This window comes from Coniophora puteana (assembly GCF_000271625.1).
Source record: "Coniophora puteana RWD-64-598 SS2 unplaced genomic scaffold CONPUscaffold_15, whole genome shotgun sequence".
NCBI lineage: Eukaryota > Fungi > Basidiomycota > Agaricomycetes > Boletales > Coniophoraceae > Coniophora > Coniophora puteana.
The window spans coordinates 1147643-1161939 of record NW_006913067.1 but is presented as its reverse complement, the minus strand read 5'-3'; the positions used below and the strand labels follow the sequence as shown (position 1 = coordinate 1161939).

General features: G+C 56.1%; 5 protein-coding genes across 5 annotated transcripts; 1 reads left to right on the top strand and 4 right to left on the bottom strand.

The window, feature by feature from the left end:
- Window positions 1-1023: 1023 nt before the first annotated feature.
- CONPUDRAFT_169270 (uncharacterized protein) lies at window positions 1024-3322 on the bottom strand (the record flags this gene model as incomplete). The annotated part of the gene is made up of 4 exons (XM_007775874.1): window positions 1024-1621; window positions 1669-1737; window positions 1797-1919; window positions 1978-3322. The coding sequence occupies 4 exons, from the start codon at window positions 3320-3322 to the stop codon at window positions 1101-1103; spliced, it is 2058 nt and encodes a 685-aa protein (XP_007774064.1). The 3' UTR covers window positions 1024-1100.
- Window positions 3323-4412: 1090 nt separating this feature from the next.
- CONPUDRAFT_131627 (uncharacterized protein) lies at window positions 4413-5774 on the bottom strand (the record flags this gene model as incomplete). Its single annotated transcript, XM_007775873.1, has 6 exons — window positions 4413-4586; window positions 4656-4923; window positions 4982-5118; window positions 5182-5291; window positions 5352-5515; window positions 5576-5774. The coding sequence occupies 6 exons, from the start codon at window positions 5772-5774 to the stop codon at window positions 4460-4462; spliced, it is 1005 nt and encodes a 334-aa protein (XP_007774063.1). The 3' UTR covers window positions 4413-4459.
- A 597-nt stretch (window positions 5775-6371) lies between these two features.
- On the top strand, window positions 6372-7200 carry CONPUDRAFT_158852 (macro domain-like protein; the record flags this gene model as incomplete). The annotated part of the gene is made up of 2 exons (XM_007775872.1): window positions 6372-6580; window positions 6675-7200. The coding sequence occupies 2 exons, from the start codon at window positions 6372-6374 to the stop codon at window positions 7198-7200; spliced, it is 735 nt and encodes a 244-aa protein (XP_007774062.1).
- A 345-nt stretch (window positions 7201-7545) lies between these two features.
- On the bottom strand, window positions 7546-10239 carry CONPUDRAFT_139946 (AGC Akt protein kinase). Its single transcript, XM_007775871.1, has 10 exons — window positions 10117-10239; window positions 9895-10023; window positions 9610-9835; window positions 9377-9509; window positions 8968-9313; window positions 8782-8908; window positions 8631-8734; window positions 8476-8582; window positions 8210-8421; window positions 7546-8144 (listed from the first exon to the last, which is right to left on the bottom strand). The coding sequence occupies exons 1-10, from the start codon at window positions 10145-10147 to the stop codon at window positions 7937-7939; spliced, it is 1623 nt and encodes a 540-aa protein (XP_007774061.1). The 5' UTR covers window positions 10148-10239; the 3' UTR covers window positions 7546-7936.
- A 687-nt stretch (window positions 10240-10926) lies between these two features.
- On the bottom strand, window positions 10927-14070 carry CONPUDRAFT_85240 (uncharacterized protein). The gene is made up of 6 exons (XM_007775870.1): window positions 12965-14070; window positions 12660-12901; window positions 12451-12600; window positions 12210-12389; window positions 12006-12151; window positions 10927-11949 (listed from the first exon to the last, which is right to left on the bottom strand). Exons 1-6 carry the CDS (start codon window positions 13704-13706, stop codon window positions 11217-11219), a joined length of 2193 nt encoding a protein of 730 aa, XP_007774060.1. The 5' UTR covers window positions 13707-14070; the 3' UTR covers window positions 10927-11216.
- Window positions 14071-14297: the final 227 nt, after the last annotated feature.

Sequence of the window (14297 nt, the reverse complement as noted above, 5' to 3'; positions counted from 1 at the left end):
TGGAGAACAATGCGGTCTGCGTCTGCCTGCGCCAGGTCTTGTGGTCTTCTGGCTGACACCGCTTCGTCGACTTGAGAAGCCAATTTCATTTTTTATGATCAGCTTACTAGGCCCGGGGGTGTTGTGGTCTAGTCGGTCGTGTGTGGCACATATTCAGAACGGAGTGACTAATTCTAAGATCCAAAACGTGTCGACTCGTCTTCAACGTCTTCAACGTACAGTTTGAAGGATATCGGACAACACCACCACGGACGCGCAGTGAGCGGAAGACGCTTACAGACAGGACTACTAGTGCACGGGGAGCGATAGCACGTACGCGAGGCCGGTTTTACGATCTGATCGCACACAACGAAACGGGATTTTAAAAAATCCGACGTCAGCACCCCCAAAAAGTCGGAACCCATAGCGCAAAAGATAGACAAACACGGAATACCTCGAGGCGCTTCTTATCCTTTGACCTCAGCGCCTCGGAGCTTAGCACGCTTCCCAGGACGGCCCGGAAACTCCACACAGACGCTACTGCGAGCTCCCTCTCTTTGAAGCTAGGCTTCTTGGTCCCGCTCAGCGCCATTCCCCAGGCTTCGCACCGGAAACTCGAGCTTCACCTAAACGTCGCTAGCGGAGGTTTTAGAGCTTCCATTGAACGTGATTTTTAAGCGCTTAAGCCCTCATGCAGGCAAATATATGAGATCATTCAGAAGGAGCACAATAGCCTACAGAACAGTAGCTGCCCTTCCCAAGAATTATGTGTATGCTCCTACAAATGCACGGAACACCTCGGGCTGAAATTAATGGGCATCGGGGAGCCCATTGATGGTGACATATCGTTGCCCAGACGAAGGAATATTTGAGTCAATTTGGAGTCAGTACCCCCGGAGCCTGAGAATTTCCTCTGACAGAATCTAGAAAGTTGCAGATCCAGCGGTTCAAACATACGCAGCGAGGGCGAACTAATCACACTGAAGATATGGCGGCAAACAGACCGTGTATTGCACTACTGTCAACTATCTAATATAAACAATGCTCAGGAGAATAGACAAAAATAAAAATAAAAGTAAACCCGAAAGACAAAAAAAAACAGCGACGCGCGGTCCATTGCATCAACAGTCGTTGTTCTCGGTGCCCTCCAAATATTGCCCAATTGGAGGGATTGAGGATGCAGGCGCGCCGCAGTACTCCTCCATGGTCGACGAGAAACACTCGAATTTGGAAGAGGAGGAGCAGGAGACAGGCTTCGCGCCATACGGTTCGTCTTCAGGTCCGGCGGACGTCATCGAACCCGCGCCGGAGGTGGTCGTCGAAGCTGATGTCCAAGCGGAGGTGGCAGTAGCGGTGCTCGTCGTCGAACAACACGACTCGTCATCACTGATGCTGCCCGCCTCGAAGCTTTCATCGCTGTCCACACCGCCATCCTCGTCATCGTCACCGCCAGCCGAGTAGCAGGACTCAGAATCGGAGTCGTCGGAATCGATGAGCTTGGAGCGCTTCGCGGGTCGGCGGCCAGCGTTGGGGATGCTGGGGCAGTTCGTAGGCGGCATGGGGAACAGGTCGAGGAGGTTGACGAACGATCCGCTGCTCATTATTGACATCGGGCTTGTCGAGGATGCGAAGCTCGCGAGCGCTGAGGAATATGAGAGAGGCAAGGAGCTAAGCAGAAGGTGAACATACAGGAAAGTGTCTCTTTAACCGAATCGGCGGAGGTGTGCTGCACGAAACTGGGGAGAGGATCTTTGCCCGCTGCATCGATGGATTAAGTTAGCGGGAAGAGAAGTGGAAGTTGTGAAAGGGGTACGAACATGGCATGCTGAACTCTGACTGGCCAGCAATGTGGATCGCGTCGTGATCCGTGGTGACTTTGCCGTCGTGATCAATGAGGAGCATGAGTAGCACCTGCGCGCGTGCGGCGTCAGCTTCTGATCCTAAGCGAGAGGTAGGGTATGAGCATGAGGCGGAGAAGATGAAGGCCCAAGTACTCACGTCGAAGCCGAGCCGCCTCCGCCTCCATCGCCTCTCGCCTCGCCAGCTCTTCACTCGCACCGTCGTGCCCAACCAGAACATTCTCGAGTAGCTCGCATCGTGCTCGGAGCTTCGCAGACGCGAACTTGACATCGACAACGACGTCGGAGAGATGAGAGACCTTCTCCTTGTGCTGCGCGAGGCTCGAGTCGGCTTCCTCGTGCACCGCGTGGTACTTCCATGCCGTGTCGAGATACTGGCCGCTGAGCTTGCGCTCCGCATTCAGCGCGGACTGCGTCGCTTCGAGGTTCGAGAGCGCTTCCTCGAGCTCCGAGTCGCCCTTGTCGCTCATGCGGGAGAGGTTGTGCAGCGAGAGCTCGGCGCGGTCAGCGCGAGTCATGTGGTGGTCGGCCCGTCGGCGTTCCTGCTCGAGGGCAGCGAGGAGCATCTCCGTATCGGTGCCGGTGGAGGGAGTGGGAGGTGCTGAAAGAGCGGAAGTGGCAAGCTCGTGCTTGGCTTGAGCGAGATCGCGTTTCAAGGAGAACACTTCTCGTGCGCCGATGGCGAGCGCGATTCCGAGTTGCTTCTCCATCTCGTGAACGTGGGAGGCGGTGGCATCGAGCTCGCGTTCGGCGATGTGTGCATGCTTCCCAGCTTGCGCGAGGGCGAGCATGAGGGTGGTAGTGTCTTCTTCGCTGGTCTGGGCTACTTCGCACGCTAGGTCACACTCGAAGATCGCGACTTCTGCTTGCGCAAGGGCATCGGCAGCCCGCTTGGTGCTGTCCCTGTGTTGTCGGAGTACCTCGTCCCGCTCGGTCTTGAAAGCCTTGATCTGGACATCTCGTTCGCGAATGCTAGTTGCCGCTTCCAAGCGCGCGTCGGCCAGCTGCGCCTGGAGGGAAGCGAGTTTCTCGTCCTTGTCTTCGATTTCGTCTTTCTTCTGCTCGAGCGCGTCCTCTTTCTCCCGGAGACGAGCTATGGTCCGTTCGCGGTACGTGGCGAAGGTTTTCTTCGTCATGACGTGCTCCATCTCCATGACCTCGATGCGTGCCTCGGCAGCGCCGGCCCGGAAGGCGAGGGCTGCCTGCGCGTGCTCTTCGAGGTCGGGGGTATCGTGCCTATCGGTATTGGTTGCGGTTTGCTCCTTGAGAACATCGTGTGCAGACTTCTCATGATCGAGAGTAGACTGAGGATGTGTCGAGGTGGGAGCGCCAGGTTCGACGAGCTTGGGAGAGGACGGAGAGCCTTGATCACGAGTGATGAATGTTACCGCAGATAGAATAGTGAGGGTGACGAAGGGATTTCTGAAGCATTGGACAGCTATGACGGTTGCCGCGATGATATGGAAGAGGGTAGACAGATGCATGGTGACTGCAGGAGATGTGTAGTGTGTATGATGTATGCGACTGTGGGGACAGGAGCGGAGAAGGGAGCGAAGGAAGTGGAAGGGAAGGTGGGGGAAGGTCGACGAGAAGGCAGAGTTTATAAATCCTCTGGGGGCAGGCCAGTCGATTTCAGAATCAGAGCTGGGTAGCAGGCGGGAGGCGGGAGGCGGGAGTGTGTAGATTGAGGCTCAGCGCTGAAGTTATCGGGCCGTTTCGAAATCGCAGCCTAGCTAGACAAATCCGGTAGCAGGTAGTATAGCCTGAGGTAAAGCAAGTAAACGAAGCCATCGAGTTTAAAGCAGCTTAGCAGAGACCTGTAGAATGACTAATCGAACCTTGCAATGAGCCTGATGTCGAACACGTCTTGACTGACCATAGTGGATCATCATCAGGGAGCTAAATAGCGATGACGGGAAGGGGAAGGCAAAAGAACAGAGAAGACGAGCATCCGTCTGTCGCCGAGAGGATGCAGCGATCACAGGATTCACAGTGCATACAGCGAGCCTCCTGGTCTCCTTTGCCTCGCCGAGCAGCTCCGAGTCCGCGAGAGACGACGCACGCGGCGGTTATCCTTGAATAACGCGCCCATTTCTACCGGCTTTGTTCTGAGGTCGCATTGTACGAGTTTCGAGGGACCACGTCGAGTGGGGAGACAAGCTTTAGCTGAATATCCAGGCTCATGATGGGCGAACGAGACAAAAATCCGACGGAGCGAGCTAACGCCGACAGCCGCGCGGATGCATTTCTCGCCATCAGACCTTATCTTATCTTATCGCTCCCAACAACAAACGCTCAACAAGCCCCTGACATCAGACACCAACGCTCCAATGGCCATCAAGGTTCAGAACGTTCAACGTCACCCCGTCACGCATCGACGCATACTAGGAAGGTCAGCCTTACGACATAAATCAAACCACCCACCCGTCGAACCTTGCTCTCATGGCGGATCTCAAAGCCAATACAGTTGACAAATTAAATAAGCCACTCCCTACTTTTACAACGAGTATCAACGCCAGTGTAAGGTATCAAGAGTCCAAACCATATAAATGCGTATGTAGACTACACATACAACCCTCCAAAGATCCTCGCTGCCCTCGCCATACCCATCACATCGGCACTCATGCATAGTCCGACGCCTCGCGCTGGCCAGACGGCAAAATGCGCTCGGTGCTCCCCCGCCCATCGTACTGGTCGTACAGCTGACCCGAAGAAAACTCGCTCGGGAATCCCTCCGCTTTTGCTTGCCTGAAAACAGTATCCATTAGCGCCAACATCCCTATCCCATATACAGAGCCCTGAAAAGAGAAAACCCACCTGGCCTTGCGGCGCCTGTACACGACCTCGACCGTCGCCTTCTGGATCTTGGCGCGCAGATAATGCATCGCGAATATCGTCACAGCAATGGTGACGCCGAGAACGACATACGTGATGATCTTGGTGCGCGTGCCGTCCTTGCCGCTGCCCGCGTCGCTCAGGTCGTACCCGATCCAGACGTTCGCCATCTGCGTCGGCAGCGACAGGATCATCGAGGCGAGCACCTTCCAGAACGGGACGCGGTACGCCGCGAACACGAGGGTGGTGACTGCATCAAAAAGATAAGCACGGGGCCAGACGATGGACGCTGAATGTGTGTTACGCACAGTGCGACGGGATGGCGCTGTACCGCGCGGCGAGGATGACTCTGAAGCCTTCGTTCTGGACGACGTTGCCGATCGCCTGGAACTTGATGTCCTGCATCTTCTTTTCCATGTACTTGCGCAGTCCGTGCAGGATGACGCTGGAGCGTTCGTTCAGCCGACTTGTTCTCCCCGGAGAAAAAGAGACAGCAGCTATTACTCACAAAAAGAGTAACATCTCTCCGATGACGGTGCCGGCCGCAACGATGGCGAAGCCAATCCACGGGCCCCAGACAAGACCGCACATCATCGCAATAAACTCGTGGCCGAACAGCTATATGTGGTGACGTGATGAATAACGTTGTCAAACGCCAAAAACACATTGTTTACGCACCGGAGGGAACGACAATATGATCATGATGGCAATGGGAATCAGCCAGCCTGCAGGCAGGGCATATATCCACCGTGCAGGACCTTCCAGCACGTCAATGATCTGGTTCTGGAAGACGCTCATGAGGATGACGAGCAAGAGGATGAATGCGACTATGATGATGGGGACTGTGGGCAGCACACTTGTCAGCTACTGAGAAAGGGACCGGGTGTTATTGTGTGACTGACTGAAGTCCCGCCATGTCTTCCAGTGGACGGCCTGTATGATAGAGTCGTAGAGGAAACCTTTTGAGTTTACCGCCTTGAATTCGCTGGGCGTAGGGCTGGGTGTGCGCGTGATCTCCCGGGATGGAGCGACTGTAGCTTCATCGACGGGGTCATAACGAGGAGGGCTGTACGACGTGTCTTGGTCTGCGGTCGGGACCATCTCGTAGCTTGGCATAGGGGCGAATTGCGTTGGTGCGTATGCATTGCCGCCCGAGGGATGGTATGGCTGAGGAGTTTGAAGACGAGCTTGGTCCATTGTAAGTGTTGACCGGGACGGGATGCGAGTGATTCAGAGAACAAGAACGTCCACGAGAAAGAGAAAGAGAGAATGCGGAAAATGACAAGGACATAACCGCCCAAGCATGAAGGGTTTTTAAACGATAGTCAAGGTGGAGGCGTAGTTGCGACATTTAGCGAATGGGGCTGTCCCCGCAGCGTTCGGGGAGTGTCACCAAACACGCAGGTTTAATCCAGCCGGGCTATGTTGATGTGCAGATGTAAATATAGCAGGTGCCATAACTTGCAGGGAGTAGCGCGAACAGGTTGAGATGTTGACAGGGTCGCGGGCAGTTCTCGCGGGTTGCTCTCGTATAAGCGTGGGACTATACCGATATGGTAGTCTGAATGTGGGAAATTACTACGTATGGTAGTCTGGAACTCGCCGAGATAACAGGACTGCCGCTGCGCACGCCTTCTCGTGCACCGCAGCTTTGTCTACAGCAACCCGGGCTGTGTCGGTCCGTCCTCGCTACCGCCCATGCCTCCAGACAATCTCAAAATCGTCCTTATCGCCCCGCCACACCCCAGCGACTCTCTCTGCGATGCATGGCGAAGGGCAATCAGCTCCCACTTTCCGGATCCCACTGACTGCCCTTTCGAGGTCAAGGAATGCAGACTAGACGACCTCGACATCAAGTTTGATTGCATCATGTCCCCCGCAAACTCGTTCGGGATCATGGACGGAGGGTGCGTTCCACATACTCCAACTTCCTCTGACGTCCCCTCTCTCGGCATCTCACCTGGTTCCGTTGACGTATCACCCCCACCCACCCCCAAAAAGGTTCGACTACTACCTCTCGCGCGCCTTCAAAGGCCCCTCGGGCGACAAATGGACCCTCACCGAGCACGTCCAGTCCTACCTCCGCGACATCTGGCACGGCTACGCGCCCCCAGGCACCTGCACCATCGTGCCCCTCCCCGACGCCGTCTTCGGCCCCGGCCGCAACAAACACGACGCCCGCTCGCTCGCCATCGTGCCCACCATGCGCGTCCCCGACTTCGTCGCGTGGGACCTCGACCTGTCCTACAACGCCATGTGGTCCGTGCTCGTCGAGCTCGACCGCTGGAACCGCGTCTCCGTCCTCGGCGGCCTGCAGCGCATCAACACCATCGTCATGACCGGTCTCGGCACAGGCACGGGCGGCGTCGACTTTGACGTGTGTGCGCGCCAGATGGTCCTCGCCGCTAAGCACTTCTGGTCCCCAGTCCCCGACGTCGTCCGCTGGAACGAGGCGCACAAGCGCGACAACGAGATCAAGACCGCCCGAGCGCCAAGCTCCCAGCGGGGTCCGCCGCCACCGTACTAGTCTTGCACCGGCACCCCGATTGTGGACGCCCAAGGTACGTCATTTCGGTGTAGACCTTTCATCTGGCATTCATTGAGTTGCTTGCACGACACCCGCAGATGTCGACACCCGATGCATCACCACAAATACAAAGTAGATGATACGTTTTATCGCACGCCATTGACCTCTGTTTCCACAGGGCACTAAACACGACTCCACCACTCTACCTCATTTACTCCCTCGTACGTACACCCCATCCTCGGTGCCTTGCTACGGCCCCATCCTTATCCATCTGATTGATATCATACCTCCCCACAGCCCCCGACCTCCAGCATCGCCGGTGAGGTCTGTACACAACCGTCCCCCCGTTCATCTATCTATCGATTGCAGACACACATCTGTACGCTGTGTAACGATACAAGCAAATAAAAGTAGCTTTTGGACACAAGAAAGCGAAAAACAGCATAGACAGGCGCATGGATACAAGAGGTAGCCAGCTGTTCATTTGGCGTGCTGGCCATTCGACGTGCGTACAACAAGGGCGGGTCCATGACAACAAGAAAGGAGGCGTAGGGATGATTATACGATCGAAACACGGACCCCAAGAGACGTCGGATGCTAGACCCGCAATAATAAATAAGGTGCAAGCTACCCTTCTAAAGGGCACATTGCACGAAATGGGACTCCGCAGACACCAGTAGTAGGCTCGGGGAACTCGGAGAGGCACACGTCCGAACTGCCTCGCGGCGCCCACCGCTCAGTAGCTCACACTCTCGCTGAGATGCTCGTTCGCGGGGTTATACGTGAACCCCTTAAACTGGTCCTGCACCGTCTCGGACAGATGCGAGTCCTCGACGACCGAATCCTGCGCCTCCTCGTTCGTGAAGTCCGGGTCGAAGTTGGCCACGTCCAGCACGGACTCGACAGACGGCTTGAACGGCGGCTGAATCTTCTTCGCGAGGAGCCTGTAGAGGTGCGCCATGGTTAGTATCATCATCATCGGCTATTATGGGAAGAAAGGGAGACGCACTTGGACCAGTCGATGTGCTTGGCAAAGAACGCATGCCGCTTGATCTCCTCGCCGCCGTTCGCGCCCATCCGCTTCGTCGGGTCACGCTGTAGCAGGCCCGTCATGACGCTGCGCGCCTCGGGGGGCATATCCGCGGGGAAGTTCAACGGGTCGCTGAGGATGCGCTGGTACATCGTGTTCACGTTCTCGTCGTAGAATGGCGGGAGACCAGTCTATGGGATCAAAGGCGTGAGAAGGCTTGTTTGTGCACGGGGGAGTATGCGCACCATCATTTCGTACAGAAGAACACCCAGTGTCCACCAGTCGACGGTCTTGGTGTACCCCTGATTCTCGAGGAGCTCCGGTGCGATGTACTCGGGCGTCCCGCAGAACGCTACATTGGTGTCAGACATATGCTAGTGAAAATGGCAAGTAAACGCACTGTTAGTCTTCTCCGTCTCCGACATACCCAGCTTGCAGAGACCAAAGTCACACAAAGCAATGTGTCCTTCGTAGTCAAGCAAGATGTTTTCCGGCTTCAGATCCCTGAATATAGGGTCAGAAGATGTTCATTGGCAAGAGAAAGTACATACCGGTACACGACATTGAACGCGTGAAGGTGGTCAAGCGCGGAAAGGAGCTCTGCAGCATAGAACCGGCTCCGCTCCTGGTTGAATTTGCCTTCCCGCTGCAAATGGTAAAACAGCTCTCCGCCATTTACTACACTATAAATAAGCCAAAACCGCACCAAAAACACGTGGCACACAAGACAGACGCACCAAATGACATCACAAGATAGAGTTTGTCCGGCGTCTGGAACGAGAACTTGAGCGGGACGATGAACGGGTTGTTCACCAGCGAGAGCACCGTCCGCTCCGCCATGATGTGCGTGATCTCGCCGGGCCGCGAGGCGATGTGCGCCTTGCGGATCGTCTTGAGCGCATATATCCGCTGCGTGTCCTTCTTCCGGACCTGCATCACCTTGCCAAAGGAGCCCTTGCCGATGACCTTGAGCAGGTCGAACTCCTCGATCGTATGTGCCTTGTCCCGCTGCGGCTTGTAGTCGATCTTGAGGTGGAAAGAGCCCGTGCCGATGGTGGCGTTGTACCATGCGTCATGCACATCCTGTAATGGGCAGGAAGATGAGCATACTAGCGCTGAACGAGCCAGTCGAGCGGTGCTACCCACATATCCTTCTAAGGCAGGTTCGAGGTCCAGCCTCGCCATGAGAAGATCGTTGCCCATGTCCTCCTGACTGTGGACAGCGGCCGCCGTACGGAGATACGCCGAGACGGTCACGATGGACGTCCGGGACACGTCGCTGTAGGGCAATAGCAGGTGATCGCCCTGCATTTGAGCACCACACCACAACGGGTTTCACGGAAGAGGAAGGGAGAGCGCAGTGAAAGCGCGTCACGTACAAGTCTGCCTTGTAATTCCACACGGGCGTCGCGAGGTCGCCCCCGAGCGCATCGATCAGGATCTGGTTGTTGTCGAAGCCGAGGACGACGTATGGGAGCCACCAGTTGCGCTTGCGCTGCATGCTCTCCCGGTTGCTCGCTGGCTTGCGGGCTGCCGGGGAGCTGTTCAGCGCCTTCTGGATCACCTCGGGGACCTGCACGCCCGGAGCGAGCGCGAGGCCTTGCCCTGCGATCCGACGTGTCAGCTTGGGGTCTGTCGGCGTGAGATGCTCTGGAGGAGCGCACCTGAGAAGATCCTGATGGTGAGCATGCCAGACCGGAACTGCTCGCCAGTCATGTTCGGTCGCGGCGTCGTTGGCCGCGATGGGATGGGAGTGACTGATCGCGAGCCATTGTCCTTGCTGTCCTTCGCCTCTGAAAGAGCAGGTCGGTGTCAGCGTCGAGCACTCTGCCACGGACGGGAGCGAGGGAAGGTAGGAAAGGGGGTTTCAGGCGAACCGAACTGACTTTTAGAAGATGCTCCCAATTTCCAAGACATGTTGCGTGGCGGGCTCGATGTGCGGGCTCGAAAGAAAGCGGAGGGAGAGGGGGGCGCGGTGGCGAGTGTCGCGGGGATGAGATGGATGCAAGTGAGAGGGAGAGTGGGGAGTTGTATACTTGTATGTGTCTAGATAAGATGCACCGCACGTGGCCTGAATGACACACCCCCGCACAGGATGTAGAGCCTCTTATAACCCAGCCCACCATCCTTTCAAACGCCCTCTTTCCCGCCATCGGCAACGAATCCAGTTCGTCGGGGCTACTTTGCTCATGCATGGCCACAAATCTTGTCTCAGGGCATGTGCAGGGTTGATCTCGAGCGTGATTTGGCTTTAAGCATCACATACTCATCGTCAAGACACCGGCTCACCAAAAGCAGAAACAAGGTCAACAGAAATCCATTGACATCACTTAAATGAAGGTGGAACGCATTATAGATTAGTGATACTTACAAGTTACAGACACCCCCACTGGCATCCACGGATAACGTACTGTCCACATGCACAGTCCTACACACGTCCGCTGATGCCTGCACCAATGCACTTGCTGTATACACGAGGAAGAGCCTCTCCAATGACGTCTGAACACGCCGCGATGAAGCACGGAGCGCGCTGGAAGCCGACACAAAAAGTCACATCGCAACTTCGATCCTCCGATGTCCTCGCATCGCATCCCCATCCTCCGACTTCGTCGTGACACCCCAAGACTTCCTGACCTTGACCGGTGACCGTCGGTGGGCTTAGCCCTCTTTCAGCGAGTCCACATCTTCCGACCAGGACTGAATCAATGGTATCTACATAAATATTATTAGACGGCATCAGGTCTAGACTAGGCCAGTAGCCATACAGCGAAAGAAAGATCGAGACGGAAGAGGTGAGGATATAAAGTACGAAACAACCAAAAGGCCCCTATCTACATGACACTCCGAAGCAAAGTCATCTACAGTACTGATACATATACTGATACATCACAGGAGGCCCGTGCATAAATACCCCCACGTGTCTGTGTGCCCACCGCGGTGTGCGGGCAGTCTAATTTTCCTAGATGCACCATCTGCGACAGGCCTCCTAGACGGCAAACAGGGACCTAACCAACCTCATTCCGACATACAATCCTCCAAACACCGAACCTGCCATCAAAGGCGAGAAACCCCACCCAGACGTCCAGCTCTTCGACGGCTGACTACGGGATATGACAGCCCTAGCTTTTCCGTGTTCGTGTGCACCCTCGTGCTCGGAAGCCGTCTCAGCAGTGCTTCCCGCGTCCGAGTCTTCCGCCTCCGACGTCTCCGCCGAACTGATGACCTCCTCGATACGCGCGACGCCGACAGTGACTGGCTCTGGGGCCGGACGATGGACCTCGCGCACGACACGCTCGAGGACCCAGTCCTGCATCTCCTGGTCCAGCATGACGACCGGCACCTTTGCCTGCCCCGCGCCGCCCTTCATCGCCTCGATCTTGTTCTTCCTGTACTCGCGGAACGTGCCCGGCGCAACGATCCGGATCGTCGGGTGCCCAATGTGCCCGATCCTGCACTCGTTCTCGTAGTTCTCGTTCGCCGCGCAGAGGCTCGCGTGCACGAGGCCCGGCGCGCGGTGCGCCTCGTCCTCCTTGAGCAGGCTGAGCTCGCCATTGGGGCCGCCTTGCAGCTCGACGATGAAGCCAAAGCCGACAGGCATCGTGCGGCGGTCGAGCATGACGGTGAACTCGACGACAGGTCCGAGTATCTCCTGAGCGGCAAAAATGGCGCTGGCGAGCTCGCGCTCGCTGATGTTTGCGTGGTAGAAACGGAGAACAACGCTAAACGTGGGACATGAGACTGTGCGCAAATAGGCGAGGAAAAACCAGCAACTCACTTTCGGCGCTCGATATAGCGCAGGATAGGAGCACCGTCCATGGGATCGAACCCGGCGACTTCGACGATGTCACCAAGGCGGTAACGCCACATTCCATCACGGGTAGTGACAACGATCTCGTACTTCGAGCCCGTTTGGATATCCCACTGAGCGTATAGGCATTAGAAACCGTCCGTGAATAAACTGGATGCGTGGGATACGTACACAAGAAACCAGACTCGTTGCCTGTTCCTCGGCTGAGATGTCGAGATACTCGATGATGTCGTCGAAGGACGTCTTGTACAAATTCAGATCTTCGGGCTTATACACCATCCCGACATACGTCTCGCTCGCAGTGAAGCCCAAGCTGCGCATCGAGACATCTGGGCCAACATAGTGGCGAATCTTACCATTCCAACGTCAGTACAATCCACTCCAGCGGAGCAACCGATAGATAATCAGTCACCTTAGGAATCACGGCAGCGAACACGCCGCTACAGATACCCACGACGACTCGGAGGTTCGGCCAGACGCGCACGCACCAACCCGGGGTCGAGGTATCGATGCCAAGCTCGCGGAGCTCCGCAGCACGCTCTGGCTTGGCAACGACCTTGGGCTAACGGAGATGCACGCATCAGCACGAGACGGCATATGGATCAGGGCTAGAAGACTCACCTCTAGGTATTTCCTGACCTCTTCCAACCCTTCAAAGTTGGGGAGTTTCCCGTGCTCAAGGCAGTCGAGAAGATGATCCCACTCTTCCTCAATATATCGTATCATGTCGAGGAAAACGGTTCCGAAGAGCGTATTCACGTTCTCGAGCATGACGTCACCGAGAGCGAAGAAGCCGTGTATGAGCAAGTAAGTGCGGTAGTTATCGATGAAGCTGACGGCGATGGGGGAAGTGGCTCGCGGAGCTTAGAGCGCGAAACTTGGTTAGGACACATGAAATGGGAGCTCGGAAGTAGAATGAGACGCACCGGTCATAGTTTTAGCCCACTCATCTGCCTCGACGGGAATCTTATGCTGCATCCGCACTGAGCCGGAGGACATCAACGTGACAGGGATTTTCTTAGCGACCTTGCCGCCTTCACCAGTGACTTCGATGAGGCGGCGGTAGGTGAGCGAGTAAACGACAAGGTTCTTGCCGCCGCGATCCGACATCGGGTTTGCATTGTTGTCGACGGACTCGTACGCCTGCCCAGCCGGATGAATGTACTTGGGGAAATACTTGGGGACCTTGCCTGACGTCGCGCTGGAGCAGGCGACGAAGAAAGGCAGGCCGGGCGAGAGCAGGTCCTTGACTTCGTCTTCGGTGACCTCCGGGTCCATGAGCTTGGAGACGAACGGCTCGTAGGCGGGGTACGTCGTCAAAGGAATGTGGTCGCGATAGTTCTCCAGGAGCATCTCGCGGTCGAATTCGACGACGTCCACGGTAGGGGTAGTATTAGGGGTAGGAGTGGGGGTAGGAGTGGTTGGTGATTCAGCGCGGGAGCCTTGGTGCTCCAACGCCTCGCGGAAGCTCTGCAACTCTGGAGACTTGCTAGCCCATTGTGTGTAGCGGTTCTTTTCGATAATGTGAAGGAGCGTGTCTTCTGTCCGTCTCTTGAGCGAGTCGCGGAGCTCGGGGGAAAGAACGGGGCTGGGGTCGGGGATTCCAGAATCCTCAGGAGGAGAGCTGACGACGATGGGCGGAGGAATCGTCCGCGGCATGACCGGCATGAATTGAGGAGCAGAGATTGATCATGCATGGCTTAAGTATGCAGGCAGTGTCCTGCGCAGGTGGCAGGGTGGCGAGACTCCACGGAAAGTCATTGCTTCCTGTGGAGGTACCTTACGCCTGCTGCCGATATTGCAAGTGACAGGAAGAGACGAGATGGCATCAACGAGGCTATCCGGTCGTTAGGTAAATCACGTAGATCGCTCTAAGCCACCAAAGGTCACCAAGAAATCCTCAGCAATCAGGCACATCTCCTCATACGTATTATCCGACACCTATATCGAGAACGTAGCATATCCCCAGATGTCAGCTTGCACTGGGCAGGTCTTGGAACGAGCTGGGACGGGCCACCCAAAGGCGAAGGATCGAAGACGTACTGAGACAACCGACTGACCGACGTCGGCAAGTGTCACGGATATATGCAGAGCACCCTAGAGCACCGCCTCGAAACTCTGCTTGGTACGTGCTTGGCCTAGTCTTGGCTGATAGGGCGAGGGCGACCCCGCTATGACTGATACAGGTCCCGAATAGTGATTGAATGCAGCACGGTGTATAGTAGCTGGTACGTGCAAGTAACGTGTTGTTTACAAGCA

What these genes read in the sequence shown, in the direction of transcription:
- CONPUDRAFT_139946 (XM_007775871.1), bottom strand. Translation starts at nt 10,147, where the DNA reads ATGTCTTGGAAATTGGGAGCATCTTCTAAAA. An exon ending in TGGAATTACAAGGCAGACTT is followed by an intron (nt 9,510 to 9,609) that starts GTACGTGACGCG and finishes ATTGCCCTACAG; the next exon opens with CGACGTGTCCCGGACGTCCA. An exon ending in GGAGACGGAGAAGACTAACA is followed by an intron (nt 8,583 to 8,630) that starts GTGCGTTTACTT and finishes ACACCAATGTAG; the next exon opens with CGTTCTGCGGGACGCCCGAG.
- CONPUDRAFT_85240 (XM_007775870.1), bottom strand. Translation starts at nt 13,706, where the DNA reads ATGCCGGTCATGCCGCGGACGATTCCTCCGCCCATCGTCGTCAGCTCT. An exon ending in AGGTCAGGAAATACCTAGAG is followed by an intron (nt 12,601 to 12,659) that starts GTGAGTCTTCTA and finishes CATCTCCGTTAG; the next exon opens with CCCAAGGTCGTTGCCAAGCC. An exon ending in CAACGAGTCTGGTTTCTTGT is followed by an intron (nt 12,152 to 12,209) that starts GTACGTATCCCA and finishes CTATACGCTCAG; the next exon opens with TGGGATATCCAAACGGGCTC.